General features: G+C 40.6%; 1 protein-coding gene across 3 annotated transcripts in view; it reads left to right on the top strand.

The window, feature by feature from the left end:
• SNRK (SNF related kinase) overlaps nt 1–14,090 on the top strand; it is a 97,508-nt gene that overhangs the window by 56,144 nt on the left and 27,274 nt on the right. For all 3 annotated transcript variants that reach the window (XM_030551036.1, XM_030551038.1, XM_030551037.1), the window contains one exon: nt 11,636–11,777. In XM_030551036.1, coding sequence (XP_030406896.1) covers nt 11,636–11,777 — 142 coding nt within the window. The remainder of the gene's footprint in view (nt 1–11,635; nt 11,778–14,090) is intronic.

Below are 14,090 nucleotides of genomic sequence, written 5' to 3'. Positions count from 1 at the left end.
CGTCTGAAGCTTAGTCTTTTGTGGTCAGCCACCAGAAGCCCTAGTGGAATTATGGTATGATGAATAAGTAAGAATCATTCTCCCTTAATTTCTTTCTTGTAAAATGAAATCTGCATCATTGACAAGACCAGGGTTTCTCAAACAGGGGTTGCCGCTTGTGTAGGGAAAGCCCCTGGCAGGTTGGGCCGGTGTGTTTACCTGCCCCATCTTCAGGTCCAGCCGATCATGGCTCCCAGTCTGCCTTGCTTGGAGTTGGTTGTAGCAGCATGCTCCTGCTCCAGTGTGTCTTAAATTTTCTCTCAATCACAACCCAGAAAAAAATAGAAATGGGACAGGGAGAAAAGACTCTCAAGGTATTTATTCAGTCTGCTAAACAGTTAAGTGAAGATAGTCTGAAACACACTTGTTAATGTGGGTGTTTACTTCAAGTAGCAGCTTAGGCTATGTCTACACTACGGGATAATTTTGAATTAACATAAACCGGTTTTATAAAACAAATTTTATAAAGTCGATTGCACGCAGCCACACTAGGCACATTAATTCGGCGGTGTGCGTCCATGGTCCAAGGCTAGCATCGATTTCCAGAGCATTGCACTGTGGGTAGCTTTTCCGTAGCTATCCCATAGTTCCCGCAGTCTGCCCTGCCCCTTGGAATTCTGGGTTAAGATCCCAGTGCCTGATGGGGCAAAAATCATTGTCGTGGGTGGTTCTGGGTACAGCCTCACTCCTCCCTTCGTGAAAGCAGCAGACAACCATTTCACGCCTTTTTTCCTGGGTGAATTGAGCAAACACCATAGCACAGCAAACATGGACCCTGCTCAGATCAATAGCGCAATCGTGGACATTGTAAACACCTCGCGCATTCTCGTGCTGTCTATGGTGAACCATGAACTGCAAAGGCAGGCGAGGAGGAGGCAGCTACGGCAGCGCAGCGATGAGAGTGATGACGACATGGACACTGAATTCTCCCTAACCGTGGGCCCCTGCGCTTTGGAGCTCCTGCTGGTAATGGGGGAGGTTCTACCCATTGAACGCCAATTTTGGGCCCGGGAAACAAGCACAGACTGGTGGGACCACATAGTTTTGCAGGTGTGGGACAATTCGCAGTGGCTGTGAAACTTTCGCATGCATAAGAGCACTTTCTTTGAACTTTGTGACTTGATTTCCCCTGCCCTGAAATGCCAGAATACCAAGATGAGAGCAGTCCTCACAGTGGAGAAGCGAGTGGCAATAGCCCTCTGGAAGCTTGCAACACCAGACAGCTACCGGTCAGTCGGGAATCAATTTGGAATGGGAAAATCTACTGTGGGGGCTGCTGTGATGCAAGCAGCCAAAGCAATCATTAAGCTGCTGCTACGAAAGGTTGTGACTCTGGGAAACGTGCAGGTCATAGTTGATGGCTTTGCTGCAATGGGATTCCCTAACTGTGGTGGGGCGATAGATGGAACCCATATCCCTATCTTGGCACCGGAGCACCAGGGCACCCAGTACATAAACCGCAAGGGATACTTTTCAATGGTGCTGCAAGCACTGGTGGATCACAAAGGATGTTTCACCAGCATCCACGTGGGATGGCCAGGAAGGGTTCATGACGCTCGCATCTTCAGAAGCACTACTCTGTTTTAAACGGCTGCAGCAAGGGACTTACTTCCCAGACCAGAAAATAACAGTTGGGGATGTTGAAATGCCCGCAGTTATTCTGGGTGACCCAGCCTACCCCTTGATGCCATGGCTCATGAAGCCATACACAGGCAGCCTGGACAGTGGTCAGGAGCTGTTCAACTACAGGCTGAGCAAGTGCAGGATAGTGGCAGAATGTGCATTTGGCCGTTTAAAGGCGCGCTGGTGCACATTACTCACTTGCTCAGACCTCAGCCAAACCAATGTCCCCTTTGTTATTGCTGCTTGCTGTGTGCTCCACAATCTTTGTGAGAGTAAGGGGGAGACCTTTATGGCAGGGTGGGAGGCTGAGGCAAATCACCTGGCCGCTGATTACTTGCAGCGAGACACCAGGGCGATTAGAAGAGCTCACCAGGAAGCAGTGTGCATCAGACAAGCCTTGAAAACGAGTTTCATCACAGGCCAGGGTACGGTGTGACTGCTGTGTTTGTTTCCCCTTCATGAACCGCCCCCTTTATTGACTCCTTCCCTGTAAGCAACCCACCCTCCCCCTTCAATTACAGCTTGCTTAAGAAAATAAAGTCACTATCGTTTAAAAAGCATGTATTCTTTATTAAAAAGTAATTATAAAAAGAGGGAGAGAACTGACGAGGCAGCCCAGGTGTGGTTTGGGAGGAGGATAGGAGGGAAGGAAAAGGCCATTAAGCACATTTCAATGTAATGACAGCCTTTTGGTTGGACTGTCCACGGGGGTGGAGTGGGCGGGTGCACAAAACCTTCCCCCACGTGTTCTTACACGTCTGGGTGAGGAAGATATGGAACATGGTGAGTACTGAGGGTGGTTAAACATGGGCTGCAGCGGCACTCTGTGATCCTGCTGCTCTTCCTGAAGATCCACCAGACGTCGGAGGATATCAGTTTGATCACGCAGCAGCTCCAGCATTGCATCCCGCTACCGCTGATCTTCCTGCCTACACCTCTCATCTCGAGCGTCTCTCCTATCCTCACGTTCACTGGCATCTTTCCTGTACTTTGCTACCACGTCTTTCCACTCCTTCAGATGAGCTCTTTCATTGCGGGTTATTTCCATGATTTCAGAACACATTTCATCTCGCGTCCTCTTCTTCCTCCGCCTTATCTGAGCTTGCCTTCGGGACGGAGTAGGGAGGCTTGAAAAATGTGCAGCTGCATGAGGGAGGGAAAAAAGGGAGAGAAGTGTTTAAAAAGATACATTTTACAGAACAATGGTTATACTCTTTCACAGTGAACAACACTATTCACCTTACATAGCACATGTGATTTAACTATAAGGTCGCATTTTGCATCTTTTAATATTGATTGCCTGCGGCTCTGGTGTTACAGATCTCACAGATGCAGGTCCGGGCATCATAATTCAGCTTGCATGCGTCCATGGTAAGCCACTGTCTTTCAGCTTCTCCAGCCTTCATATACACAGTGTCCTCTGATGCTTCTTTCCTGTTAACAAGCAGCAGCAGATGCCAACCCCTCCCCTCCCCAATCCAATTCTCTAGGATTGCTTTACCCCTCCCCCCACCGCATGGCTGGTATCATGGAAGATCACTGCTAATCACTCTCGTTTTCCCTCCTCCCTCCCCCGCGTGGCTGCTAGCTGGGAAGATTTCTGCTGGCCAAATGCTAAAAAGCTCAGCGCTTTCCTTCCTCCCCTCCCCCCGCTTTGCTACGTGCAAGGAAGGATTTCTTTTAAGCAACAGCCCAGTAGGAAAATGACCATCTCTGTCCCCTTAATTAAATTCCTTAATTTCAACCAGGTTACCATGAATGATATCACTCTGCTGAGGATAACAGAGTGAGATAAAGAACGAATGTTTCTTGAATGCCAGCAATCACCGGGACCATACGCAGCTATGCTTTGTCATGCAATGATACCCGATTACTTGCTACATGCATGGCATGATAAAGTGTCCTACCATGGTGGACGGAACACCTTCTGCAAAGGCTTTTGGAGTACCTCCAGGAGTGCTTCATGGAGATGTCCCTGGAGGATTTCCGCTCCATCCCCAGACATGTTAACAAACTTTTTCAGTACAACCAGCATAGACTTCTCTAATAATATATAGGAGTCTCTCCTCTCTTCTTAAGTTGTCTCTGTATGATAGACCGTGGACACTCTTCTATGACAGACCTTGCTTTTCTAATCATAGCAGCCTTTGGGAGCAAGTTCTGAAGTCAGGCCCTCCTGCACAGTTTCTCCTACCTAAAATAAGTAAGCCAGCTGTGGCTTCTAAGGCTCCAGCCCATTTTTGTTCAGCCTGCCACGTCACCATCTTTAGGTCTGTTAGACTGAAAACAACAGATTGGTAGACAGAATACAGTAGAATCTGAGAGTTACGAACTGACCAGTTAATCACCTCATTTGGAACCAGAAGTACAGAGTCAGGTACAGCAGAGACTCAAATGAAAAAAAAAAAAAAGCAAATATAGTACAGTAGTGTGGTAAATGTAAATTACCAAAAAAAAATAAAAGGAAACCACAATTTTTCTTCTGCATAGTAAAGTTTCAAAGCTGTATTAAGTCAAGGTTCAGTTTTAAACTTTTGAAGAATAACCATAATGGTTTGTTCAGTTATGAAAAACCTCCATTTCTGAGGTGCTCAAAACTATAAGTTTCTATTGTACAAGATGGTTCTTGTTACTGGGAAAGTCATCATCTACCATGTTCAGTGAGGAGACTGAGTCTTTGTAACTGAGGCTTTGTCTACACTGGAACTTCGTTGGCAAAACTTTTGTCATTCAAGGGTGTTAAACGACAAAAATTTTATCAACAAAAAGTGTGAACAGTGCTTTGTTGGCAGGAGCGCTCTCTCCTGCCGACAAACAGCAGCTGCACTGCGTGCCTTTAAGCGGCACGGCTGTAGTGACACAGCTATGTTGCTAAAAGGTGCGTAGTGTAGACGAAGTCTAAAAGAACTACATTTCTTTAAGCTATTCATGTAAGACCATTTGATTTTCTTACGTAAAGTTATCACCAAAGCAAAATTAGTAGAATCAGATTGACTAACTCAGCCACTGATGTAGGGGGAACTTGCCTTTTGTTAAGTAACTGGAACTGGACAGTCCACTCTCACTTCATCACTTCTCTAATGTCATCAGTATGCCTGTGGCAGCACCTGAATCAGAGTTTTCACTACCCATCCATATTGCTAAGCTCCCTCTATCTCTTGAAGTACTTAATTGCCTCTCATTGCCATGGTATTTGAGTGCCTCACGGTCATTAATGGATTTTATTCTCAATGATCATTTTGTAAGTGGGGAACTGAGGCAGAGGGTAGATTAACTGACTTTCAGAGCCACACAGAAAGTCTGTGGCTAAGCTGGGAATTGAATTCAGGTTTCCTGAGTCCCAGTCCATGCCCTAACCACTAGACTATCCTTCTCTCTTTTTTCTTGTTAGGCAAAACTTTTGGTTGTAAAGTCTACTAATTGATATCTTTTTCATGAAAAGTATGCCACTCTGTAAGATTCCTGGAAAAGAAAACAGATGGGGCACTGAAAAGGTCTTCTGGATTTGTTTGTGGGTCAACTTACCACTTCTTTTCATTCTCTCTGTGGCATGATCACTAGTTGAGTGTTTAAGTGAAGGTTTAGCCACCTTAAGAAGGAAGCACTGAAATCCATTTTGCCGGATGTCCGCACTTTTTGATCGTTTCTTGCTACATCTCTCCATGTAGCCCACAATTCATTCAATGACTGACTATTACCCTAGTAAAGAGAGATTTCTAGTAATGTCCTTGCATTGGAGGGGCGCTTTCAACCTCTTAGCTCTTGGGGTGGGATTCCCTCCAAGGATGATTTTTCTTTTTTTTGTAACAACTCAGTTCTTCCAGCTCCTCTTGTCCTTGCAGTAGACTGATAAGAATTTTAAGCATTCTTCTAAAGCCATAGTTTTGGAAAGGTCTGCTCCCTCAACAGATGCATTACTTTCCCTGCAAAAGGCTGTAGACAAAAGGCCTTGCTTGTCAGTAAAGTGAGTTCAGGCCTCAGTTCTCTATACCATTAAAGGAGGAAAGTGTGCCAAGTTGTTCAGTGGTCTCGTATCTTCTTTTACGAGTTAAGCTTAGGCTTCCTTTCAGATATATTATTTCCATTTAGATACTGTTGCTAGTTCTCAGAAAACTCTTAAAGTTCAATTCAAGCATGTAATTTGTGTCCCTGAGACTCCTGGCTAAGTTATTTTGCCTGTAGCTTCTGATGTGAAGAGCAATGAGCTTTAAGTTCTGTCTCTTCAACCACAGTTTCTATAGAGAAAGAGGTGGGAGTGAAAACTGCATCTTTATTTCTACCCGCAATGATTTCCTGGTTGCATTAGAACACAATGTGTTACAAAACTCAGAGTAAAAAAGTACAGATTGTTATGAGGAAATAATATCACATTTGCCTGGAATATTTCAAAATACAGCATTGTTAATTAAGTTTGGTATAGTTTATAGTTCTGAACTTTGACAGCACAGAATTATTGCAGCTACCATGTTCAGAGAAAGTGTTAAAGTATCTCAGCAATGCAAAAAGTTTTCAAGCCCTGTTTTTGAATCTTTGTTAAACCTGTTCTTTGTTTCGTCCATATGTGAAAGTGATGGCTTCCTTAAAAACATAAAAGTATGTAATGCTAAAAATATTATGCAGGCAGTTCAGTACTTCATTGATGTTTGACTATGATCAAGAATTTGTCTTGTTTTTTTCATTTGATGGTATTAAAAACCAACCTTTTCCAACTTAATTACTAGCAGCTTTTATTAGGGCTGTCAATCACAGTTAACTCACGTGATTAACTCAAAACAATAAATTGTGATTAATCGCACTGTTAAACAATAAAATACTAATTGAATTTTGTTAACTATTTTGGGTGTTTTTCTTCATTTTCAAATATATCTATTTCAATTGCAACACAGAACACAGAGTATACAGTGCTCAATCTATATTATTTATTACAAATATTTGCACTGTAAAAATGAGAAACAAAAGAAATAGTATTTTTCAGTTCACCTCATGCAAGTACTTTAGTGCAATTTCTTTATCATGAAAGTGCAACTTACAAATGTAAAAATTTTTTGTTATGTTACTGCACTCAAAAACAAAACAATGTAAAACTTTAGAGCTACAAGTCCACTTAGTCCTACTTCTTGTTCAGCCAATTGCTAAGAAAAACAAGTTTGTTTACATTACGGGAGATCATGGTGCCCACTTCCTAATTACAGTGTCACCTGAAAGTGAGAACAGGCGTTCCCATGGCAATGTTCACATGGAGTCGCAAGATATTTACATGCCAAATGCACTAAAGATTCATATGCCTCTTCATGCTTAAGCCATCATTCCAGAGGACATGCTTCCATGCTGATGACGCTCATTCAAAATATAATGTGTTAATTAAACTTGTGATTGAACTCCTTGGGGGAGAATTGTATGTCCCCTGCTTTGTTTTACCTGCATTCTGCCATATATTTCATGTTATAGCTGTCTTGGATGATGACCCAGCACATGTTGTTCATTTTAAGAACACTTTCACTGCAAATTTGACAAAATGCAAAGAAGATACTAATGTGAAATTTCTAAAGATAGCTCCAGCACTTGACTTGGGCGGGGAGGAGGAAGATGTACTATTTGCTTAGCTCTCTTAAAATGCTAATGAAAATATAGAAATACAGAAAAATCGTAGATAGTGTGTTTTAAACAAGATTTTTAGGCAATGTTTTAATTAAAACATTTTAGTAGTACATTGAAGGCTCATGAAAATGAAGCAGTTGTCTGTTAATGAAACGCATGAACTGAATGTACTCTGTGCATAAATAGAAATGGGTTCTTACAATCTGTATTTGTGTGTGGGGAGAAGAATACTCCATGACGTCCTCTTCAAATTTATTGCAACTCAACTTTATTGTGAAAGAGAATCACTTGTTTAACTTACACTAGGAAAGCATTCACTACAAATATATCCTGTAGAACTTTTAGAGAAGTTAATGTTGTAGGGGTTGATCCTGCAAAGTACTCAACACTGAACCACGTTAATGAAATGTGGGTTCTCATTCATACGGAAAGGAAAGTTTGTTGCATAAATAAAGTGGGCAATTTTTTCATCAATTACCTTTTTGTAATCTGCTGGTTCTTATCACAAATTTATCTATTGTTGTTTCTGGATGAAGGAGTTCTTTTTTTCTTTTTGCTACAGGTGATATATACTGTGGCTATGTGACATACATGATGTGACTGAAACACTATCATTGGCAGATAACTCTATAACTATAGAAAATGATGGTGATCTTGAAGGTGGATAGTCTTCAGAATCCTGTATGTTGAGGATAGATTCTCCTAAACAAAATAAGTCAATTCCTTTATTTAATTATTATTACCATACTGCTCATTTAGTATTACTCATTGCATTCACTGAAACTCAGTACTACCTTAAAGGTGAAATTGTAAAAAGAAGATCTGCCTATTCCAGCTGTTTATTTTTTATCACAACTGCATCCAAAGTGATAGTACCGTAGAGTAACAACTATATTTTTTGCTCAAACATAAGAATTCAAGAATAGTCCAGAAGAAACACAGGAAGTCCTTAAGAAAGAAGTATGAAATAAAAAAGTTTACCAGCCTGAAGATCCTGCATGTTCAGACATGTTTCTTTCATCATCTTCAACGCAGCTTCCTCCTGAGAAGGAACACTTCTCATGATGTTGTTTCATTCAGACTGCCAGGCCTTGCATTTCTTTGTTGCACTATTTGCATTTTGCATGCATGCCTGTCTTACCCACTGTCAGGGTCTCTTTCCCACTTTGAACTTTAGCGTCCAGCAAGTGGGGACCTGCCTGTTCCCTTCTAAGCTTAATTCCTAGCTTAGATCTTATCACGCTGCCACCAACTCAAAATATAGTGTTTGGGTACACTCCCTGTCCCCCAGAACCTTCCCTGGGGAACCCAAGACCCAAACCCCTTGGGTCTTAAAACAAAGGAAAATAAACCATTCCCCTCTCCTTCCTTTCTCCCAGATTTTCCCCTCCCTGGGTTACATTGGGAGATCACTGTGATTCAAACTCCTTGAATCTTAAAGCAGAGAGGAAATTCACCTTCCCCCCCTTCTCTTCCCCTCCCAGACTCTCCCTGAGAGAGAGACACCGATCCCAACTCCTTGGATCCTAACACAGAGAGAAATTAACCTTTCCCTCCCTCTTCTCTCCTTTCCCCCACCAGTTCCCTGGTGAGTTCAGACCCAGTCCCCTTGAGTCTTACACAGGAATAAAAAAAAAAAATCAATCAGGTTCTTAAAAGAAAAGCTTTTAATTAAAGAAAGAAAAAAGTAAAAATGATCTCTGTAAAATCAAGATGGAAAAATGTTTACAGGGTCTTCAGCTATATAGACTAGAGGGACTCCCTCCCCCTAGCATAAAATACAAGTTACCGCAAACAGAGGTAATATCCTTTCAGCAAAATACACATTTGCAAATAAAGAAAACAAACAAATCTAATCCACTTTCTATCTATTACTTACTATCTGGAAACTGAGAGTCTGTTTCAGTAAGATTGGAGAAATCTGGTTACATGACTGGCTTCTCTTAATCCCAAGAGAGAACAGAGAACAAAGAAAACAGCAGAAAAAAAAAAGACTTCCCTCCACCCAGATTTGAAAGTATCTTGTCTCCCGATTGGTCGTTTGGTCAGGTGTCAGCCAGCTTCACTGAGCTTGTTAACCCTTTACAGGTAAAAGACACATTAACCTTTAACTATCCATTTATGACATCCACAGGTGGAGGAGCTTCATTAAAATATTCCCAGACTGGGTTTCTTTTATGGCCTGCTGCCATTACAAGTTTTCCCTTCTAGTGAGAGAATGGTATGGTAGAGCTCAAATTAGTGAAGGCTACACTCAGAAAGACCTGAAGACTTCTGGAATATGCTGCTCAAACAGTTCCACTTTTGTTTCTACTGCCTGTCTCTCCCTTCTCACATTTATCTCCTTGTCCAGATCTATTCCACCCCCAACAATCTTTTATTCATTGAACTTTTTGAAACTTTCCACTTGTAGCGAGAGGTAAGGGATTGACTCTGTGTACACAAATTTGCAGAGGGACAATAGCGTTGATGTCTGTTATTTCCCACTTCTATATTTTTATTTATTTAAAAACATTTTTTGCTGTTAACGAGCATGTTATCTCTGGAGACACAAATCCACAGTTTTGAGAACTACAAAAACTAAGCATCTCTGAGGGTATCTCCTAGACTAAGCACTGAGTACCATTGGGTAGATAGAAAGATTAACCTAAATAATCTATACAGAAGCCCCTGGAACCTCATAAGATTGGGTCCCTAATCCATGAACTACTGGAACTCATTTACAAAACTTTTCTTAATCATTACATGAATATATGGTCTCATACTATAGAATTAGAATTTATAATCCCTACTCCATGATGTATCTTTGAGCTATAATGTATCTTAATTAAAACTATCTTTAGATAGGTTTTTCCTCAAAAAGCATTTTATCAAAAAATCTGATTTAAATAACAAAAATCTGATTATTTTTTTTTTTAGTTAAAAAAAATTTGTTTTTTATCCACCCTGGTAAAGCTATGGGGCAAAAAATAGTTGTATAGATGTTCTTGCTTGGGCAGGAGTCTAGGCTCTGAAATCCAGTGAGGCGGGAGGGTCTCCGAGCCTGGGCCTGACTGGGAATGCCTACGCTGCTGCTTTTAGTCCCATAGCATGACCCTGTGTCAGTTGATCTGGGCTCTGAGGTTCACTGCTATGGTGTGGTTTTTTTTGTTTGTTTGTAGTATAGTCGTACCCGAATGAAGCCACAGAAAATGGAGCATTTTTTTGGAAATCTTAGAGTATTGCCCTCGCTCCTATGTATAATCTGTTAGCCAATACTATACATATCTCCTGTTTTCTATAACACGTCAGATCTCTTTGCTGACTATCATTTGTCTTGTGAAGTTTCTTAGTAGTGCTTCCTTCTGAGTTAACTTTTTAAAATTCACTCAATAGATTGAAGCATTTGCATGTTGTAGAAAAAAGTGACATAATGCTCAGATTTGCTACTATGATTACTTTTATTCTTTTGGTGTATGTCACCTTATCAGGAAATAAGAAAATTAATACTGTTTTTTCCTACAAGATGTAACTGGAAGGTGTTTACTAGAAATCCATGTGTTAACTGCATTATATGTTTGGCTGTTCCTAAATAATTTAGAAAAATTTAAACCCAACTGCGTAAAGGAGATGATAATACCAATTACAAGTAGTGAACTGGATTAAAATATTTATAATAAAATGAATAGAGAAATGTAATTTGGGATTTACCAGTAAAATAAAAAACATAATTCCTTATTATCCCCAAAATCTTAAAAATGAAGGTTGTTCCAGTGCTTCATCCAGTAACATGTAAATATTGAAAACTGTTTATTTCAGACCTCCGGAAGGGGCAGATACAGTAGCTACAAACTTGGTTTTCAGTAATCTGTACTTCTATAAATTCTCTAGTTTTGAATGGGCAAACTATTCTCTGACTTTGAATAAACATTTGCCGCAAAATGAGATGGGATTCTGTTAACAAATTCAGAAGTTTTACTCACAATTAATTGTAATCATGAGCAATCATAAAGCTTTAACCCATGTAAAAAAAAAAACCAACTTTTTTTTTGAAATTCAGTATTAAATGCAGCAAAAACTGAGGTGTCAGGAAATAGATATGTATTTAAGATTGTAATGCACTCCCATATTTTCCTGCATGGCTTTAAATCAGTTTTGGTCCTTCCATCCAAAATCATAAAGCTGTCAATAAAATGTAGAGCCTACTCTATTTTATACTTTATTACAAAGGAATTGTAAATTTATTACAAAAGGAATTGTTAATTCCTGTAAAGACAGTCTGATGATAATGTTTAAATTAGTTAGAAACCTTAATGGAAATTTAGCAAACACTTTACATTGGCAGTATTTTTTCTGTCTCAAGCAATAAGTTTAAAACATGTATTGTAATTTACAGATATATGGAGCCTGGGTGTTATCCTATTCATGTTGGTATGTGGACAGCCACCATTCCAAGAAGCAAATGACAGTGAAACACTGACTATGATCATGGACTGCAAATACACAGTGCCATCGCATGTGTCCAAAGAATGTAAAGAGTAAGTAAAATATTAAGTAATTTGATAGCATTCATAGAAATGTTGTATACTACCAACACATTATCTAGAATCTGGTTTCTCGGGTGCCAGGAAGTTTTTATTGATATTATTTTTACAGAGCTTCCAATGCTAAAATTCCCTGCTATGTTACCAGCAGTTTCCTTAACTTGTTAATTTTTCTGTTAGTACTGATTAAGTAGCTTCTTGCGCAGTGTTACTACGTCTTCAATCTCGTGGCCTCTTTCAGTCTTTATCAAAGTTGATTGAATTTGTTCCTTTGAAATGTTTTGAGCCTGAGACTCTCCACACATTTGCATTACACAAAGTTGTCACAGATTTTTGGGTTTGGGCGGTGGTAAATTAAACCATTATTTGAATAGTTGTTCAAGGATATTGTCACTAGTTGTTATGCTCAAGAAGACGGCATCAGGCTTTTGTTTATCTCCTACTAAGGGCTTGTCTACACTGGCAATTTACAGCGCTGCAACTTTCTTGCTAAGGGGTGTGAAGAACACCCCCCCTCCCCCCCAAGCTCAGCAAGTTTCAGCACTGTAAAACACCAGTGTAAACAGTTCACCAGCGCTGGTAGCTATGCCCCTTGTGGAGGTGTTTTTTTAGAGCTGTGACTACACAAGCCATGTTAAAGCGCTGCTGTGGCAGCGCTGCTGTGGCAGCGCTGTAGCGCTGCTAGTATAGACTAGCCCTAAAATTGCAATCTCAAAATCAACATACCAAGTGTCGAGGAAAAAATATCTATGCAAATAGCACATGCCACTTAGGAATCATGATTCATTTTGAGATGCTTATTCTGGAATATTCACTGCAGCTCTTCGATGATTTTGAATTGTTCAGTATTTCCCATATGTTGAAGTCAGGTTGATGCATGGAGCTTCAGCCCCTAAATGTTGATCCCCATGATGTGATTCCCTCTTTCTGAGTTAGAATCTTTCTTCAAGCATAGAGTTCTCAGTAAATGGCAGAATATTTTATCACTCCATACGTCTTGAATATCCTAGTGCAGGGGTGCCCAAACGTTTGCTTTAGTGTCTCCCCTTACCAGTAATGTAATGTGTTGGCGCCCCTCCAGGCCAGGAACAGATTCACAGGTGGTCTGAGAGTAGGGGATGGGAGCTGGGGCCAGGAAGGGACCTGGGACTGGGGCAGAGCAAGGCTGGATGGTGCTCTCTCCCCATCCCTGTGCGCACGGGGCTGGGCCCTGCTCTGTCCCCCACTTTGGGGACCACTGTCCTAGTGCCTGTATAAGATTCCAGGAGATTTCCTTCTATGCCAAACGCTGGAGCTCAAGCAGAGCCTGATCTTTTGTATGGACCAGATGAATGTCTTCCACTTTCTGGTGCCTGCTGTAATAGCCATACCTGTGTTCATATATGACCTGTGTAGTCTAGTGCATTTTTTTAGTGCTGCACTCAGTGTCATAGGTGAGCAATAGTTATTTTTTTTGTGCTCTGCTGATTCCACTGACTTAGCGTAATCAGCAATGCAGAAAAGCTGTTGCTTTACATGTTTTAGAAGTATTGATAGTTAACAATCCAGGAGAGGTATACAAGAAAGAATTAATCAGCTGAGCACTGCTAGAAGAAATCCCTTGAGACTCCATAAATCAATAACTATTTTTCCACCCTTCCTATGAATGTATTGAGTGAAATTGTCACTGCCAAAACCAGAATTGTTAGGTCTGATCATTCTGTGCACCAGTCTCTCCCGCTCCCCTGTCTTTTTCTTCCCCCAAAAGATAGGATTTGGTATGCCATATTTACTAGCCTCTGGTCAATAATCAGTATCAGGAAATACCGGGTCCTGCATGGGTGGGTTTCAGTTCTAAATGTGCAGTAAAGATTGTGATTTCTTTTTTTCACCACTTCTGCCCATTTTTCTTGGGGAAGAGATGTTAAGAACCTTAGTAAGTAATATAGAAAGCACAGCAAAATTGATGGATAAGCTCAGAACCCCTTTGTACCTGCAATACTAAGTAGAGTGAAAACTTTGTGAACCTACGATCTATGCATAACACATCTTTTGGAGACAGAGACCATATTGGCAAAGGAGAAGAAAGCTGTCCTTTATTCTCCTGTAGTCCACCCAGCTGTCCTTTTTGAGATTTAAAAATTAAAAGAGAAAAAGACAGACTAATGATATTCAGTATATATCCCTCCTTTTTCATGGCAGTTTTTAGGAGTCAACAGTGTAGGAAATATAGGACCTCCTCTTGCCTTTGTAACGCTCTTTTCTCTACTCATATTCCTATATTTAAAAAAAATAAACCTGTGGTATACATTGCATTATAACATGTAG

Source organism: Gopherus evgoodei, chromosome 2, assembly GCF_007399415.2.
Source record: "Gopherus evgoodei ecotype Sinaloan lineage chromosome 2, rGopEvg1_v1.p, whole genome shotgun sequence".
NCBI classification, from domain to species: domain Eukaryota; kingdom Metazoa; phylum Chordata; order Testudines; family Testudinidae; genus Gopherus; species Gopherus evgoodei.
The sequence above is the reverse complement of the archived record's forward strand: the minus strand, read 5'-3'. Positions and strand labels throughout refer to the sequence as shown.